Source organism: Strongylocentrotus purpuratus, unplaced genomic scaffold (assembly GCF_000002235.5).
Source record: "Strongylocentrotus purpuratus isolate Spur 01 unplaced genomic scaffold, Spur_5.0 spur5_scaffold_21, whole genome shotgun sequence".
Classification (NCBI taxonomy): domain Eukaryota; kingdom Metazoa; phylum Echinodermata; class Echinoidea; order Camarodonta; family Strongylocentrotidae; genus Strongylocentrotus; species Strongylocentrotus purpuratus.
Window position 1 is genome coordinate 41,312,519 of NW_022145607.1, and position 19,328 is coordinate 41,331,846.

The following is a 19,328-nucleotide window of genomic DNA, read 5'->3' on the forward strand; positions in this document are numbered from 1 at the left end:
GCAAGAAGCTTCTTAACTACAACAAGTTTTATTCTGCCTGCATTTTAAGGCTAGCTCAGAAGATGGCGGGTCAGAGGTCTTGAATCTCGAGCCGTTTGTAGAAAATGGCGGGGTCGTCCTTGGCAACGAATATAGCGACGAACGCTACTTTAATGTTTGGGCCAATCAGAACGCGGTGATGAGAAGGAGTTTATATACTCGGATGAGATCCTGGTTACGGCAGTTTGTTTCTCTACACCAAACCATCAAATTGACACGAGAAGTACTGACTACTTTGCTTTGAATCCATCCTTTAATTTCATCTTCAAGTATTCAACTTCACCAAATCTACAATCATGGTAAGTCGATATCACTCATAGTCAAATTGAACACGAAAGAAATTTTGAAGAAAAATGAAATTTAGGTAGAGAGTAATTGGAGTTCAAATTCAAACCCTCCCAGGGAATAGTTTTCAATTTTCAGCTGAACTCGATCTGCGCTAAAATCTACTAGGTAATGTCAGTTTTAGAACGTTATATTGGTTTCCAATCTTAAAACTGTGGCCGAGAGTTTTGCATATAGATTTTAAAACAGAGTAGCATAATTTTTAAAATAATATGATTCTCCTTTGAAGAATACTACAAAGACAGCATTGCAAGAGTGTAAATGTTAGTTTTGAAACTGTTGATAATTATATAACTAAATGTTTTATTTTAACTTTGATCAACAGCGTGAATGTATCTCCATCCATGTCGGCCAAGCCGGAGTTCAGATAGGCAATGCCTGCTGGGAGTTGTACTGCCTGGAGCATGGCATCCAGCCTGATGGCCAGATGCCCTCAGACAAGACCATCGGAGGTGGTGACGACTCCTTCAACACCTTCTTCAGTGAGACTGGAGCTGGCAAGCACGTCCCCCGTGCCGTCTTCGTTGATCTCGAGCCAACCGTAGTCGGTAGGTGTAATTCCTTTGCTATATTATTCGAATTTCTTAGTTTATAAAGTGGTAAGTGGCAATACACTGTAATGTTGTTAGTTCTGGTGATTGGATTGACGCGGGAGGGGGAAGGGTCGCCTGTCTGACAGGTAGAAGAAAGGCCAGACAACAAGGCCAAGGGCATTGAGCGGGGGATGGATCGGAAAAGGTCGAGTAATCTCTATTTTATGTTCCCTCTCCTCTTAGTTGCTAAACAATAATGTGCTTGTATGATCTATCCATATCGAGTCCCAATGCGCTCTGATGAATGAATTGCAACTGACAAAGTTGCAATTTCCCTCATATCTTTAGAGGTGTCGTAGAGGTGTCGAGGTCGAGTGGATACGTCGCCGGACTGTCGATCACAAGGTCCGCGGTTCGAGTCCCACCGCGGCACTAGTGTCCTTTCGCAAGACATTAATCTACATTTGCCACACTCCACCGAGGTGTTGTAAATGGGCACCTGGCAGGAATTAATTTCTTGAAATGCTAGAGCGTGACGGACATACTCATGTGCGCTATATAAGAAGCCACCATTATTATAGATAGCTTGGCAATAATAATTAGGCATGACTAAATTTATCAGTTCTCACACTTTCTTCTCCATTCCATATAAATATAAACAATTTTCGGTGTTAACTTTCATTTTCTCACCGTCTATCTTTCTTGTAGGTTAGTCTTTTTTTTAAATTGTATGTGTTGATAATAATTGGTTCCTTATTTAATTTATTAATACAGATGAGGTCCGTACCGGTACCTACCGTCAACTCTTCCATCCTGAGCAGCTGATCACCGGCAAGGAGGATGCTGCCAACAACTACGCCCGTGGTCACTACACCGTCGGAAAGGAGCTGATCGACATTGTCCTCGACAGGATCAGGAAGTTGGCTGACCAGTGCACAGGTCTCCAGGGATTCCTCATCTTCCACAGCTTCGGTGGCGGCACCGGCTCAGGCTTCACCTCCCTGCTCATGGAGCGTCTCTCCGTTGATTACGGAAAGAAGTCCAAGCTCGAATTCGCCGTCTACCCCGCTCCGCAGATCTCCACCGCAGTTGTCGAGCCATACAACTCCATCCTTACCACTCACACCACCCTGGAGCACTCTGACTGTGCCTTCATGGTCGACAACGAAGCCATCTACGATGTCTGTCGTCGTAACCTCGACATCGAGCGTCCCACCTACACCAACCTGAACCGCCTTGTCGGTCAGATTGTCTCCTCCATCACGGCTTCTCTTCGATTCGACGGCGCTCTCAACGTCGATCTGACAGAGTTCCAGACCAACTTGGTGCCCTACCCACGTATCCATTTTCCTCTTGCCACCTACGCCCCAGTCATCTCTGCCGAGAAGGCCTACCACGAGCAGTTGACCGTTGCAGAGATCACCAACGCCTGCTTCGAGCCCGCCAACCAGATGGTGAAGTGCGATCCCCGTCACGGCAAGTACATGGCATGCTGTCTCCTGTACCGTGGTGACGTCGTCCCCAAGGATGTCAACGCCTCCATCGCTACCATCAAAACCAAGCGTACCATCCAGTTTGTTGACTGGTGTCCAACTGGCTTCAAGGTCGGTATCAACTACCAACCACCCACCGTCGTCCCTGGTGGTGATCTTGCTAAGGTCCAGCGTGCCGTCTGCATGTTGAGCAACACCACCGCCATCGCTGAGGCCTGGGCCCGACTCGACCACAAGTTCGATCTGATGTACGCCAAGCGTGCTTTCGTCCATTGGTACGTCGGAGAGGGTATGGAGGAAGGAGAGTTCTCCGAGGCTCGCGAGGATTTGGCTGCTCTCGAGAAGGACTACGAAGAAGTTGGTGTCGATTCCGTGGACGCAGAGGGCGAGGAGGAGGAAGGTGATGAGTATTAAACATTCCATCAATTAGCCGCGCATGGCTGACATTCAGACCAAATATAGTTTATAACCCGAACAAATTGGCGTAAAATTTCACAATGCTCCAATCTCAATTTTATTTTTCTCACAAAATAAAAGACAATGGATGCCTAGTTCTAGTGTCTATGTTTTGTAAACATCTTTTATATATATATCTTCATGTACATTTTTTTTAATGTAAACATTATCTACATCCAACAGTGCGGCCTTAAAAATATAGTAAATTATTTCGTATTTCAATGATATATTGCCTGTTTGTTGCAATTTTATCACCAGAGAATGTCTGCTAATTTAATAGTTTCAGATTGTTTGACAGAAAATACAGCGTGCAAATATGTGACAACTTGATGATTCCGGGTGTAAAATGAGAACCTGACAGTTCACTACACTGCAAGATAATAGAGTACCGAAGCTATGATGTCATTACAATCTTTTTTTAGAATTTGTCAATTTTGTTTTCATTTTCCGAAAGAGCATCAAAAATAATATCCAAATGTCGAAAACCGATTGAATATGTTAAGTATTGGCTGAGATATGACCATCTGAATGAATATATTTCCTATAGTCAGTGTTATATGCTCTGGCTCGTATTTGGTTAGGAGCCAGAGCATATAACACTGAGTTCCCATAGGACATTCATTCAGATGGTTATATCTCAGCCAATACTCAATATTCGATTGGTTTTCGACATTTGGATATTATTTTGGATGCTCTTTCTGAAAATGAAGAAAATATTGAGAAATTCTAAAAATTGTTTTTTTTTGTTGTTATGACGTCACACTCACACTTCACCACTCTATGAAGTTTACATGGAACCAGTTTTTGATTAATGAAATCAACAATGAAGAGTTATTGTAATAGTGGGGGTTGCGGAGTGGTGTTTGTGATGAGTTTAAATGCTGGTGATGCTTGGTTTTTTATGGTATTAAATAAGATGATTAGTGGGAGGATGAGAAATGTGGGGATAATGATGTTGACGATTAAAATGATGGTATGGTAGTAATCTATTCCCTTGCCGTCATGTCTTTGGCGGCAAAAAGAGTGAAAAGGAAAATCCGTACGAATGTCGTTTGATGTACAATGTTAGATGTAATCCTCATGAAGTTATCAGACCTGAATCACAGTGACTATTATAAAAGATACATTAATAATTATGAATGTATGGTGGCTATGACGTCATGATGATGATGATAATGATGATGATGATGCCCGGTGATGATGATGATGATGATGATGATGATGTAGATGATGATGATGGTGATGGTGGTGATGATGATGATGATGATGTAGATGATGATGATGGTGATGATGATGATGATGATGATAATGTTGATGATGATGTTGTAGATGATGATGTTGATAATGTTGTAGATGATGATGATGATGATGATAATGTTGTAGATGATGATGATGATGATGTTGATGATGATGTTGTAGATGATGATGATAACGATAATAATGATAATAACGATTGCTGATGATGGGGAAGAATAATAATGTTTACTGGTGATGATGATTCTGTATGTATAATGTTTGCTAGGTATAAACATTAAAAGATTATGATGGCCCTGTAATCATTTGTTGATGATGGTAACTGGCTAAGAAGAGTGTTACCAATATCTCTATTATTTTAAATACACTTAGCACACACGCACACTCACAAAGTGGATACTCGTTGTATCTATAATTAAGATTTTCAATATAAACTCATGTTTCATTCCTCAAAATAGACATTAATTCATCCTCTTTAAAGAGAAGGTTGAGTTCTGGGGTGAGGTGAAAAATATTTTTTGTGCGTTTTCATTATTATGCAAGTGTGGAAGAACATCAGAGGCAAAAATGTTCCCTGATAAGCGTGGCTCATCAAATGCCTTCATATTCTAAATATCATGACAATTAATAGCTTAAAAATGAGACCCGATTTGTATGCCACATGTTTGTGTAGTCCCATATGCATCTTTCTGTGTACAGTGCTTATTACTTTACCAAGACTGCCACTGGGCGAAAATTCTCATCATTTTGATGACTCCAGAACCTTGCAGTACACACCAATACTTACATGCTAGATGATCAATCTTTTCTGATCGATTCCACACAGTTTCTTTTACAATGCAATCGCATGACCAAAACTCAACTTTATCTTTAAGATGATACGCAATTGGAATCGTACAATACATGATTGAGTATACCTGAGTCTTTGAAAGAAAATTGCAAACTGTGGCATTTGGCCATTCAACAGTTAATGGGCATTCCCATCTGTGACAGTCGAGTCAAGATCAACGAATGAAAAGAAGAAATGCACTCACTAAAGACAGGAAAGGAAGGCATCTTGACCATGCATGCTTGGTAAACACCATGCAGTTCTGAGAACACAGTTGACATCCAGAGCTTTATCCTCCTCATTAGGTTCTCATTCCTTGTTTTCATTGTTGAACAAGAATTTCTTACAAATACAAATGTCATTAACATTTTTTCCAATTCAATTCAATTCATTTATTTTTCCTCTTTCAATTGATCATTTTTACAATGATGGTACTTTTTAACATATATTTACATATTCATAAGATCAATTTGCACAATACAATACATTAACAAAATAAACATGAAATTGAAAGGGAAGGATGGCCGACTAAAAAGCAGAGCTTGTAGGGTGTAAGCCCCCCTGTATAAGTTATTATTATGAATTATTATTTATGAGAAGAAAACCAATGACTGATTCAGTAATACAAAAATCATTTTTAAAGGCCCACTGCACTACTTGTAGCTACTTGTGCCCTCTATATAACAAACCATGCCTAATCGGTGACCATTGGTCCCCCATGATCCTCTTTTTCTTATGTTAACTGAGAGCTGAGTTGATGAGATAACCACATGTCCAGTGACCTTGCAGGGCAGTCTTATCCCTCCTGTAAACTATGGCAGATACGCTTTAAATGCAAAACAATGATAAATACATACATGTATATAAAAAGAAACAATCAAAGTTACACAAACATCGAAGTTGAATAAAGTCACACTACAAATTATATTTGATTGGGGAATGCAACAGCCTAGTCACTATTCATTTGAATAGTTACTTGCTCCTTTTTGCATTTTTAAACGGTTAAAATGAATGCATGCCTACCAATCGGGGACCAATATAGCGTGAAAGTTGAAAAAAGAGAAGATTTTAATTGATGTTGGTGAAATAATATTTTTCCTTTAATTTCATGTATATTTTACATATATTTCTATCGACAATTTAAATTAGATCTTTGAACAACAAAGCGTGTTCACTTTTCTCTCTTTTTGCTGAGTATACATACATGTATGACACATATTATATGCATATGTATATATTATATATAATATGTAGGTATATGGTGAAAAAAAGGTCCACGTATTGAAAGATATATATGCGGTTTATTCGTCTTCTTCAAATCTAGCTCAGGTTTGAAACACTTTTTTTTTAGATGGACCAGGGAAATGAGAGTTTAAACTCTCATCTCCCTGGGTGGATCATAAACCTTGTGAATTTCCCTGCCTACAGAAATCTACAAAAGACACCTGCCTATGCCGGACTTGAGATAATAGGCGCGTTTTCTCGAGATTGCCAAATATCTCGAGATTGCCAAATAGCCCGCTATTTGGGAAATAATCCCGAAGTAACAAATCGCGTATTCACTATCTCGAGATTCGACCTCGAAACTCGAAACTCGACCTTGAGAAATTAGCTCGAGATATTTTGCTCAGCGTTAGCGTGTATTGCGAATCTTCGGTCTAGTGAAGACGCACGGGCCAAATAGCTGGATATTTTGCCAATAAAAAGGATATTTTGCAAACTATCCCAAGATATCTTGGGATATTATCCCGACCAACTATCCAGCTAATTTGCTACTTCGGTCTAATGAAGACGCAAATTAGCTGGATAGTTTGCGATCGGGATAGTTCAAATAGCTGGATATTTGGCAATCTCGAGATAGTGATGCGGGCCTATTTGTGTGTTTTTCGAAAATGACGTATACACTATAATATGGCGAAAACCAACCAATAATCGTCGTTTCTTTTGTCTGATCGCTAGGCGCGGCTCGTATCTGTAGTTTAAATGTGCACACGTTTGCTGCATATAAAATAATCTTAGGGTGCAGTGTGGAAATTAGTAATGTATGGACAAAGGCAATTGCACATCGCGATATTTCATGTAAAATAAGTATATATCCCAAAGACTACTGTACATGTCAAAGGTGTCTTTATCATATGAACTCTAATTTATGAAACTGAACTCATGCATAAAATTTAAAAAAGTCCAAAAAGAGTCTGTTTTAAGCTCCTGACAGACTAGATAAACAAACGCTGCGTGCCGCGCCAGTTCCAACCAGAAACTTAGGGGCACAGAACTGGAAAAATACGTACGGGGTATATAAACCACACCAAGCGTTTGGCGCTTCATTCATTGGTTGCTGACGACACATCACCGTTGTGAGCAAGCTTGAAAAACCCGTCTTTACACTTCAAAGAAACAAGAAAGCCTTATAGTTCAACATGGTAAGTGCCAATAGACTCCTATTAATCTCTTTAGCACAATTAAAGATGATTATATATTTAAAGTTAAAGTATAATCTTGAGCATCAAGTCATTTCTAAACATGGGAAACGAAATTATTTTATCATAAAAATATTTTCTTATATTTTTGTCTCATAGTCATATCATAAAAACAGATTTATACGCACACGGACGAGGGCCGGACAAATATCTTGTCAAAGCATCGAGTTGTATGGGTAGTATATTTTACAAAGGCAAAGGATTGTGCCTAGATTTTGCTCGCATATGTACTAGTAGTACAGTACACGTGTGTCAATCGGGGTGTAACAAGGCAGTGGCCGTGGAATGATAAAAACTGCCTAGTATTCGCTTTCGTTATGTGGTGCGGTTCACTGTGTAATAAATTTATTTATATTTGCGTAAAAATACGTCAAATCTGAGCCCGATGTTCACTGGAAAAGAAAGTCGTCATTTAAACGAAAAATTGCCAATAATCATCGCACTTTACGGTTTACACAACGCCCTAGCCATGGCGAACAAAATGGCAGCCCTTTCAGAAGCATACACACACCTATGATTGCTAAACTCGTTCGCGTAACTATGCTGATGCACTTGTTATACACACGGGAAGCTAGCCTATACACACGCGGTTAGGGAGAGGAATTATGCATTGCCGTTTTGAAAGAGGGTGTACTGATCGGAAAGATGTGATGAACTCGTAGAAATCACAATGTTGTATGGTCATATGGATAAGATACGTGTGTAAATCCCGCATGTAGCTTACGTCTATACAAAATTGCCAGTGCATGAACAAACAAATAAATATGTATAGGGGGAGGGGTTTCGTGAGAAAATATTTAGGGGAGTGGGGGTACTATTTTTTTTTTTTTTTTTTTTTTTTTTTTAGCTCCTAGGGGGTAGTGGGCCCTAAATATATATGTTTAGATCTATATATATATATATTGTTTTTCTACTCAACTTCCCCCCCCCCCCCTCCTTTAAGGGGGGGGGGGAGGTAAAAACTTACCATTTAAAACAAAATAAAAAAAAATTGCTATGGATGGGGGCCTGTTTTAAAAAATAAAAAAAAATTGTGGTTATCATTTTGGGGGGCTTAACATCCCCCCCCCCCCCAAAAAAAAAAAAAAACCTTGAGCAACCCTTGAGCAGAGAAAGAAAAGAATTGTGGTTATCATTTTTTTTCTTCTAGACATATCAACATTTTATGCATACTCTTTTAAACAAGTGTTGTTCTTGACAACCTGAAAGCTTGCCTGACATAGCAACAAGTAATGTATGGCATACAGTGATGCAGACTGGAAGTCATGTCACTGGATTCCAAGTATTGGGGTTCATTCATTAATAACAGGTTAATGGAATATCTTGTCAACCGATCTATTGATAATCGTGTTGACTAGAAATTTCTGGAAGACAAACAAATATAACGGGTGATTTATGATATTTTTCTTCTCTTCCAAAATTTAGCGTGAATGTATCTCTATCCACGTCGGCCAGTGTGGCGTCCAGATGGGCAATGCCTGCTGGGAGTTGTACTGCCTGGAGCACGGCATCCAGCCTGATGGCCAGATGCCCTCAGACAAGACCATCGGAGGTGGTGACGACTCCTTCAACACCTTCTTCAGTGAGACTGGAGCTGGCAAGCACGTTCCCCGTGTTGTCTTTGTCGATCTTGAGCCAACCGTTGTTGGTAGGTTTTTCTTCTCCACAAATTTTGAAATGTTGTGTAATGCTAAATATATTTTGCATGGTAGCAGGGCAAATAAAAGTGTAGCTATGTCTTTAAGAAACTACTATTACTTTGTTTTGAAAGTACAATTAGTATTAACTTGTAAAATGTAAATAGTATGTACTAACCAGTTATGGGATTACCGGTACATGCATCAGTCTTTTTAATACATCCTGCGGATAATGTAGTATATAGAGAACATCTTCTGCATATTTACTTTGTTATAAAAACTAAAAGGAAAGAGAAATGGACAACAAGACATTCGAAGATCTACAGATCTATCTTCTAGCAGAAAGTCACTGTGACCCAACTTTGCATGCATTTTCTGTTTTATAACATCATTTGAAACGAAAAAGCTAAGACGTTTAAAACAATCAGATATATGGGCTATGTTTTTAATACAGGTACAATGTAATTTTAAAGGTTGTTTTAAAGCAAGTTCTTCAATATTTATGTTAATTTTAGATGAGGTTCGTACTGGTACCTACCGTCAGCTCTTCCACCCTGAGCAGCTGATCACCGGCAAGGAGGATGCTGCCAACAACTACGCCCGTGGTCACTACACTGTCGGAAAGGAGCTGATCGATATTGTCCTCGACAGGATCAGGAAGCTGGCTGATCAGTGCACAGGTCTCCAGGGATTCCTCATCTTCCACAGCTTCGGTGGCGGCACCGGCTCTGGCTTCACCTCCCTGCTCATGGAGCGTCTCTCCGTCGATTACGGAAAGAAGTCCAAACTGGAGTTCGCCGTCTACCCCGCTCCCCAGATCTCCACTGCTGTTGTCGAGCCATACAACTCAGTTCTTACTACTCATACCACCCTGGAGCACTCAGACTGTGCCTTCATGGTCGACAACGAGGCCATCTACGATATCTGCAGACGTAACCTTGACATCGAGCGTCCCACCTACACCAACCTCAACAGACTTATCGCTCAAGTCGTCTCTTCCATCACCGCTTCTCTGCGATTCGATGGTGCCCTCAATGTCGATCTGACTGAGTTCCAGACCAACTTGGTGCCCTACCCACGTATCCATTTCCCTCTAGCCACCTACGCCCCAGTCATCTCTGCTGAGAAGGCCTACCATGAGCAGCTGACTGTTGCCGAGATCACCAACTCCTGCTTCGAGCCCGCCAACCAAATGGTGAAGTGCGATCCCCGTCACGGCAAGTACATGGCCTGCTGTCTCCTGTACCGTGGTGATGTCGTCCCCAAGGATGTCAACGCCGCCATCGCTACCATCAAGACCAAGCGTACCATCCAGTTCGTCGACTGGTGTCCAACTGGCTTCAAGGTCGGTATCAACTACCAGCCACCCACCGTCGTCCCTGGCGGTGATCTTGCCAAGGTCCAGCGTGCCGTCTGCATGTTGAGCAACACCACCGCAGTTGCTGAGGCCTGGGCTCGTCTCGACCACAAGTTCGATCTGATGTACGCCAAGCGTGCTTTCGTCCATTGGTACGTCGGAGAGGGTATGGAAGAAGGAGAGTTCTCCGAGGCTCGTGAGGATTTGGCTGCTCTCGAGAAGGACTACGAAGAAGTTGGTGTCGATTCTGTCGACGCAGAGGGAGAGGAGGAGGAAGGTGAAGAGTATTAAACATTCCGTCAATTCGCACAAACGTGGTAGATTCATCGCTCAAGTTGTCTCCCCATCAACCTGACTAAGTTTTAGACCAACTTGGTGCCCTACCCACGTATCCTTTTCCCTCTGGCCGCCTTTGCCCCAGTCATCTCTGCTGAGAAGGCCTACCACGAGCAGTTGACCGTTGCCGAGATCACCAAACCTAAATTTTCAATCTGAACAATTTTTTTTTTCTTCATGCAACCATCTAAATGGTATTTTGAACTATTTTCTCACCAAATGAAAGGCAATTGATGCTAATTTAATGTTTATTTTAGTAAACATCTTTGATATACAGCTAAATTTACATTTTTTTCTAATGTAAACATTGTGGCCCATCCAAATGTGAGGCTTTAAAAATATATTAAATTATTTCATTTTGTACTGATATATTACTTCTTTTTTGCAATTTTTTTCTACTGGAGATTGTCATGCCAATTAAAGTTCTTGATTGTTTGAAAGAGAAAACAGAGTGTGGATATGAGACAACTTGATGATTCAGAATGTACAATGGAAACCGATACTACATGTTACTGCAGTATGATTGTGATGATGGAGATGAGTCAAGGTGCTGGTTGTGGTGATGTAAATGTATAGCCTTGGTATTTAATGATAATGGGAGCATGATAAACGTGGTGATAATGATGGTGTCGATGGATTGATGTGAATTGACGGCAAAAATAGTGAAAAGGAAAACCTGCACGAATGCCGGTTGGTGTACAATGTCAGATGTAATTCTCATGAAGTTATTTGAACTGAATCGTAGTGACTATATTACGAATGTATGGTGGTGAGGACTGAGGATAATCATGGGGGCTCTAATCATGATGAAGATGATAATGATGATGGTGGTGATGAAGATGATGCTGTAAGTGGTGATGGTGGCGATGAACGATCTTGAAGATGATGATGATGATGCTGAAAGTGGTGATAATGATGGCGATGAACGATCTTGAAGATGATGGTGGTGATGATGACGATGATTGTGTTGATAATGATCATCATGATGAAGATGACTATGATCTTGAAGATGATGTTGAAGATAATGATTGATGATGAGGAAGAATAATGATGTTTACTTGAGATGGAGGTTATGTATGAATTAGGTTTGCTAGAAGAAAACATAAAGATTATGATGGCCCTGTAATTATTTGTCGATGACGACTGGCTAAAAGTAAGAACAGTTATACACAACATGTACCGACATCTGAATATACTCAGGAACCAAAAACAAAAATTGGCGGGGGGGGGGGGGGGGAAGAAAGTGGACCCTTTTTCATAATTATGATTTTTAAATTGATGATATATATAAACCCATGTTTCATATTTCCAAATACATGTAATCATAAATGCATCCTCTGAGACTACAGTTGACATCCCAGAGCTCTATATTCCTCGTTGTTTCTCATTCCTTGTTTTCATTATGGTTTCTTCTCTTTGTGTGTGCATTTTTCTTAATCAGACCGTTGTGACTTGTGACGGTTAAATGAATGTCCTCATCCATTCGTGCCATTCCGTAATGTTAGGTCGACAAGCCATAGCACCAATTATTGTATGCGATTTGCATTCTGGCTATTGCATTGTAACGAGTCAATGAAATAATTTGTAATGAGGCACTTATCCCTTACTGTACTCCGGGGGGGGGGGGGGGGGCTTGGAGGCCACTCTCCGCTTGGAATTTTAAGTAGCCGTTTCAGGGCTTTACAAAAAACCTCAAGTCTTACGCTTTTTGGTACCATTTCGTTGAAATCTGATATACCTGTAGGTTGTTACATAACAATTAGTATGCGCATGTCATCAAAAATTGCCTTCATTATGTTTCTCAAAGTAACTTGATGTATTCCAGAACAAAAGAATGCATTAGAAATAAAACATAAATATAATAAGAAGGAAAAAATACATAAGAAAATGAAATGATGAATTTCGAACATTTTTTGTTGGATATGAGCAGTGATATGCAGATGGGTAGTGGAGAAATATTGTTCTACAGTGAGAAAGTGGGTGAAATTATTTGGCTTTGCTCTAAGAGCTAAACCAGGGCTAAACATACTTTAGAAAAGTAAAATAATCATGTAATTTGCATATTACTAATTTATACCATATGCATTTTCAAACATCATAAAAATCATGAAACTCCATGAATTTGAATTGAACAAAAACATTTCAACTCATTTTCAAGATTCTTCACAAATCTAGAGCCAACCATGTAGAGTATTCTGTAAAATGCATACAATTAGCATTTTGCATAATTAATTAGGCTTTATCGACAAAAATTTGCATATAAAACTCATATACCATCTTACAAACGTGCAAATGTTCGTGTTCATCGGACATTTGACGGCCGAGATCATGGGGGGGGGGCGATCCCAGCCCCTCCCTCCTCCCCCTCCCTCCTCCCCTCACTCCTTCCCCTCACTCCTTTCACCTCCCCAGTCAGAGAGAGGCCAAAAGATTTGGGCATTACATTTGATTACATAAAGAAATGGTCCATGTTGATGATGGCAGAATATCAATTTTCTTCCAATTTCATATATATATATATATTTTGTTATGACGGTTATATCAAATCTTTGAAGTACAAAGAATGTCCACTTTCTTATATTTTGCTGAGTGGGTATATATATATCTATAAATGCGTGTAGGCCCTACATGAAAAAAGTTCCACATTTTGAAAGATATATATATATATATATATATATGCGGTTTATTCGTCTTCTTCAAATCTAGCTCAGGTTTGAAACACATGTTTCAGATGGATCAGGGAGATGAGAGTTTAAACTCTCATCTTCCTGGATGGATCATAAACCTTGTGAATTTCCCTGCCTACATAAATCTACAAAAGCCACCTGCCTATGCCAGACTTGAGCTAACTGTATTTTTTTCCTCGAAATTAACGTACAAACCAACCAATGCTCTTTTTGTCTTTTGTTCGATAGGAATTAGGCGCGCCTTGTAGTTGAAATGTACAAACCTTTGCTGCATGAATCTAATCATATATTATGATTGATTTAAAAAAAAATTTTTTTTAGTGATCTTCAGAAATTCAAAGATCACGTCAAAATTAGTTTAATAATAAAGGTAAAAAAAAAATCCACGTCTGTAAAACCCCAATACACACACACACACACACACCACACACACACACACACACACACATACACGCATGAATCAAATAGCACTCTTTGGTGAATATATGGTAGTTAGTATTGTAGGGACAATAGCAATGGAACATCGTGTTATTTCATGCGATTTCATGTGAAATATATTACAGACATATCGCAAAGACTAATGTAAATGTTGTAGGTGTCCTTAATTTCCTACCTCACGAACACTAATTTATGAAACTGAATTCAGGCATAACATTTTAGAGGTGAAAAATAGGGGTAAAAAAGTCTCAAATGAGTCTGTTTTATACTAATGAAAGACTAGGTGAGCAAATGCGGTGGTGTTCATGCATGCCTGGCTTAAAGAGAAAGTTGAGTTCTGCGCGGAGAGGGTGAAACATGATTATTTTTTGTGAGCGTTTATATTATTATGCAAGTGTGGAAGAACATCAAAGAAGAAATTTTCCTTGAAGCATGGCATTTCAAATGCCTTCATATTCCAAATAAAACATGACACAGCTTTAAAACGAGGACCTCATTATTATGCCACATTTTTGTGTAGTCCCATAGACATCTTTCTGTGTATAGTGCTCGTTTATTTTTACCATATGCCCTGCATACTTTCACCAAGACTGGGTCAAATTTCTTATCATTTTGATGATTCCAAAACCCTGTAGTACACAACAATACTTATATGCTACACGATCAATTTTTTCTGATCGATTCCACATCGTTTTTTTCTTCACAATGCTGGCATGACCAGAACTCAACTTTATCTTTAACCAGCCGCATTTTGGGTGTGGTATATATAACACACACCAACCGTACGCCGCTTCATTCATAGTGACTGCTGTAGACACATCAACGTCGTGAGCAAGCTCAGTGTGAAACCCATTTCTTCAGTACAAAGAAATAAGAAAGCCTTATACAACATGGTAAGTGGATTTATATTCACATCTTTTAGCATATTTAGAATATTTTAAAAGGTTACTGTGTTATCTTGAGCAGCAATTCGTTCGTAAGGTAAACATTAATTATGATAAGCATTATTTATAAACACAAAATATGAGGATCGTGTTTGTTCGTCATGTTTGCTATGCTATATGTTTGGTGTCTTTTTATAAACTGAACTGAACTGAACGCTTACATTACAGTTACAGCACGATGGGCGAAAGTATTTCATCCTAATCCATATATATTTTTTCATATTCGTATTACTATTAAACATATTTATTCACACATTAGTATTTTTCATGAAAATGTATACGCACACGCGCCGGACGCGAATGCAATATCACTGCAATGTCAAGAAAACTTGAGACAGAAAGGAATTGATTATATAAAGGTATTTTGGGGGCTTTATTTTTAAAAGAATTTTAGCGATTTCTAATGCAGTTGATTTCAGATTTAAATTAAGAGAATGAAGTTTGCTTTTTAAATGGCTGAAGAACAACTCTTGGACTATCTAGAGCAATTTGTTAGATGTATGTGTGACATCTAGGATAGTGGAGATAGGTAGGCCGAAAAAGGATATGCTTCATGTGTAATACAAATGTTTTTCTTCTCTTTACAAATTTAGCGTGAATGTATCTCAGTCCACGTCGGCCAGTGTGGCGTCCAGATGGGCAATGCCTGCTGGGAGTTGTACTGCCTGGAGCACGGCATCCAGCCTGATGGCCAGATGCCCTCAGACAAGACCATCGGAGGTGGTGACGACTCCTTCAACACCTTCTTCAGTGAGACTGGAGCTGGCAAGCACGTACCCCGTGCTGTTTTCGTCGATCTTGAGCCGTCCGTTGTGGGTAGGTGTTTTTTTCCACAAACTTTGAAATAATCATGTTGTTTAATGCAAAACGTATTTGTCCTGAAAGGGGGGGGGGGAAGTAGTGATGCTTACATTTAGTGGTAACTTGTAATTGGCATCTACTTACCATTTGTTGAATTACATGCATCATTAAAAAAAAGAATATCTTGCAGACAATTAATTAGTGTATTGCCATCCGCCTCATATTTATTTTGATTACAAAAGCTGAAAGGTAAGAGAAATGGACGACACAAAATTCAGAGATCTACGGATGAATCTTTTAGTGCAAAGTCACAGTGGCCCAATCTTGCATGCATTTCCTGTTGATTAAGATCAAAGTTTGAAAAGAAATAACTAGCACGTTTGAAACTGAATCAGATATGTTCAATGTTTTTAATACAGGTAGTTAAAAGGTTGTTTTCAAACAAGTTCTTCAATATTTCTTTTAATTTCAGATGAGGTTCGTACTGGTACCTACCGTCAGCTCTTCCACCCTGAGCAACTGATCACCGGCAAGGAGGATGCCGCCAACAACTACGCCCGTGGTCACTACACCGTCGGCAAAGAACTCATTGATCAAGTCTTAGATCGCATCAGGAAGTTGGCTGACCAGTGCACAGGTCTCCAGGGATTCCTCATCTTCCACAGCTTCGGTGGCGGCACCGGCTCTGGCTTCACCTCCCTGCTCATGGAGCGCCTCTCCGTCGATTACGGAAAGAAGTCCAAGCTTGAGTTCGCCGTCTACCCCGCTCCCCAGATCTCCACTGCTGTTGTCGAGCCATACAACTCAGTTCTTACTACTCATACCACCCTGGAGCACTCCGACTGTGCCTTCATGGTCGACAATGAGGCCATCTATGATATCTGCCGTCGTAACCTCGATATCGAGCGTCCCACCTACACCAACCTGAACCGTCTCATTGGCCAGATCGTCTCCTCCATCACCGCTTCTCTTCGATTCGACGGCGCCCTCAACGTCGATCTGACAGAGTTCCAGACCAACTTGGTGCCCTACCCACGTATTCATTTCCCTCTGGCCACCTACGCCCCAGTTATCTCTGCTGAGAAGGCCTACCATGAGCAGCTGTCCGTTGCCGAGATCACCAACGCCTGCTTCGAGCCCGCCAACCAGATGGTGAAGTGCGATCCCCGTCACGGCAAGTACATGGCCTGCTGTCTCCTGTTCCGTGGTGATGTCGTCCCTAAGGATGTCAATGCCTCCATCGCTACCATCAAAACCAAGCGGTCTATCCAGTTCGTTGACTGGTGTCCAACTGGTTTCAAGGTTGGTATCAACTACCAGCCACCCACCGTCGTCCCTGGTGGTGATCTTGCCAAGGTTCAGCGTGCCGTCTGCATGTTGAGCAACACCACTGCAGTTGCCGAGGCCTGGGCCCGTCTTGACCACAAATTCGATCTGATGTACGCCAAGCGTGCTTTCGTCCATTGGTACGTTGGAGAAGGGATGGAGGAAGGAGAGTTCTCCGAGGCTCGTGAGGATTTGGCTGCTCTCGAGAAGGACTACGAAGAAGTTGGTGTTGATTCCGCAGACGCAGAGGGAGAGGACGAGGAAGGTGATGAGGAATACTAAACTAAGATATCTAACAGTCCCGGCAGAGCCATCGATGTAGTAAACTATTAAAAAAAACTCATTTTAAAAATGCAGCTGTAATTTTCTGCCAATGTATCAACTTTTCCTTGATGATACTAGCGTTTGGTCTCCGACTAAACCAACTCAATTGTACCAAGCTTGCCCATTAGTTTAAAAGCAGCTAAGCAAAATACATTCAACGTTAAAGATAAAGACCAGTATTGGAAACACCCCAATTTCAAAAAATGATAATGAAGCTCTTATTACCAATCATGTGAAAGAATATGTTTTGAATATTACATGATGAAAACATTTTTGACGGGAAACCGCCTACTAATTGATATATTTGGTAAATTAGAGTATCTCTTGCCTGTTGAGAGATATGAAATGCACGTGACCCGCACGTGTGTGTAGTCCCATATACATCTTTCTGTGTACAGTGCTTCTAACTTTATGAAGACTTGGCCAAATTTCTTATCATTTTGATGATTCCAGAACCTTGCAGTACATCTATGCTAGATGATCAACCTTTTCTGATCGATTTCACAATGTTTCTTTCACAATGCAATCGCATGACCATAACTGGTCTTTATCTTTAAACCTAAAAACCTAAAATTATCCAACTCAAAATGCACTTCCTGTTTTATTAAAGATATTCAATTATTCAAATCACTATGACGAAAATGTGAGAATATAGATTAATAATATCTCCTAAGATCATTGCCTCTGCATAATTTTGTCTGTGAAATAGATAACATACACAATAACACATTTATTAGAACGAGATAAGATATGAGTGGGTGTCAAAATGAGTGGCATTTTGTGGAAGATAATACTGAAACAGTGTTTGAGTGGACATAGAGAGAGAGAGAGAGAATTGGATGAACGGAAACGGAGACATCAAGAGAGAGAGAGAGGGAACAGCTGAAGAGAGAAGGAGAAAACAGCTGAGAAGAGGGAGAGAGAGAGAGAACAGAGCTGAAGAGAGAGGGAGAGAAGAACAAAGATAAAGAGAGAGAAAGAAGAGATGAAGATAAAGGGGGAAAAAGTTGGAGAGAAAAGACAAAAGATGAAAAAAGGTTGAATATGAAGAGACTTAAGGAAACGGAGAGTGAGATGGAACAGAGCTGAAGAGAGAGGGAGAGAAGAAAAAAGATGAAGAAAGATTGAATATGAAGAGACTTAAAGGAAACGGAGAGTGAGATGGAACAGAGCTGAAGAGAGAGGGAGAGAAGAAAAAAGATGAAGAAAGGTTGAATATGAAGAGACTTAAAGGAAACGGAGAGTGAGATGGAACAGAGCTGAAGAGAGAGGGAGAGAAGACAAAAGATGAAGAAAGATTGAATATGAAGAGACTTAAAGGAAACGGAGAGTGAGATGGAACAGAGCTGAAGAGAGAGGGAGAGAAGAAAAAAGATGAAAAAAGGTTGAATATGAAGAGACTTAAAGGAAACGGAGAGTGAGATGGAACAGAGCTGAAGAGAGAGGGAGAGAAGAAAAAAGATGAAGAAAGATTGGAGATGAAGAGACTTAAAGGAAACGGAGAGTGAGATGGAACAGAGCTGAAGAGAGAGGGAGAGAAGACAAAAGATGAAAAAAGGTTGAATATGAAGAGACTTAAAGGAAACGGAGAGTGAGATGGAACAGAGCTGAAGAGAGAGGGAGAGAAGAAAAAAGATGAAGAAAGATTGAATATGAAGAGACTTAAAGGAAACGGAGAGTGAGATGGAACAGAGCTGAAGAGAGAGGGAGAGAAGAAAAAAGATGAAGAAAGATTGGAGATGAAGAGACTTAAAGGAAACGGAGAGTGAGATGGAACAGAGCTGAAGAGAGAGGGAGAGAAGAAAAATGGAAAACAGATTGGAGATCGAGAGAGAGAGAGGGAGAAGAAGAAGAAAAAAAAAGATTGGAGAATAAGCGAGAGAGAGAGAGAAAGAGACTGAGAAAGGGAAACGGAGAGTGAGAGAGAGTGATAGCGAACAGAGCTGAATAGAGAGATAGAGAGAGAGAGAGAGAGAGAGATGATGATGACCATGGTGATGTTAATGCTGATCACTGCAACAAGACATGTAACTATGATGAACTACATGA

General features: G+C 40.2%; 3 protein-coding genes across 3 annotated transcripts; all 3 read left to right on the forward strand.

The window, feature by feature from the left end:
• The first annotated feature begins 248 nt into the window (after positions 1 to 248).
• Positions 249 to 3,091, forward strand: LOC105439773 (tubulin alpha-1 chain). The gene is made up of 3 exons (XM_030994827.1): positions 249 to 338; positions 710 to 932; positions 1,692 to 3,091. The coding sequence occupies exons 1-3, from the start codon at positions 336 to 338 to the stop codon at positions 2,822 to 2,824; spliced, it is 1,359 nt and encodes a 452-aa protein (XP_030850687.1). The 5' UTR covers positions 249 to 335; the 3' UTR covers positions 2,825 to 3,091.
• A 4,155-nt stretch (positions 3,092 to 7,246) lies between these two features.
• On the forward strand, positions 7,247 to 10,728 carry LOC105436474 (tubulin alpha-1 chain-like). Its single transcript, XM_030994826.1, has 3 exons — positions 7,247 to 7,372; positions 8,855 to 9,077; positions 9,582 to 10,728. The coding sequence occupies exons 1-3, from the start codon at positions 7,370 to 7,372 to the stop codon at positions 10,712 to 10,714; spliced, it is 1,359 nt and encodes a 452-aa protein (XP_030850686.1). The 5' UTR covers positions 7,247 to 7,369; the 3' UTR covers positions 10,715 to 10,728.
• A 3,919-nt stretch (positions 10,729 to 14,647) lies between these two features.
• Positions 14,648 to 17,294, forward strand: LOC115928089 (tubulin alpha-1 chain-like). Its single transcript, XM_030994820.1, has 3 exons — positions 14,648 to 14,777; positions 15,422 to 15,644; positions 16,102 to 17,294. Exons 1-3 carry the CDS (start codon positions 14,775 to 14,777, stop codon positions 17,235 to 17,237), a joined length of 1,362 nt encoding a protein of 453 aa, XP_030850680.1. The 5' UTR covers positions 14,648 to 14,774; the 3' UTR covers positions 17,238 to 17,294.
• The last annotated feature ends 2,034 nt before the right edge of the window (positions 17,295 to 19,328 follow it).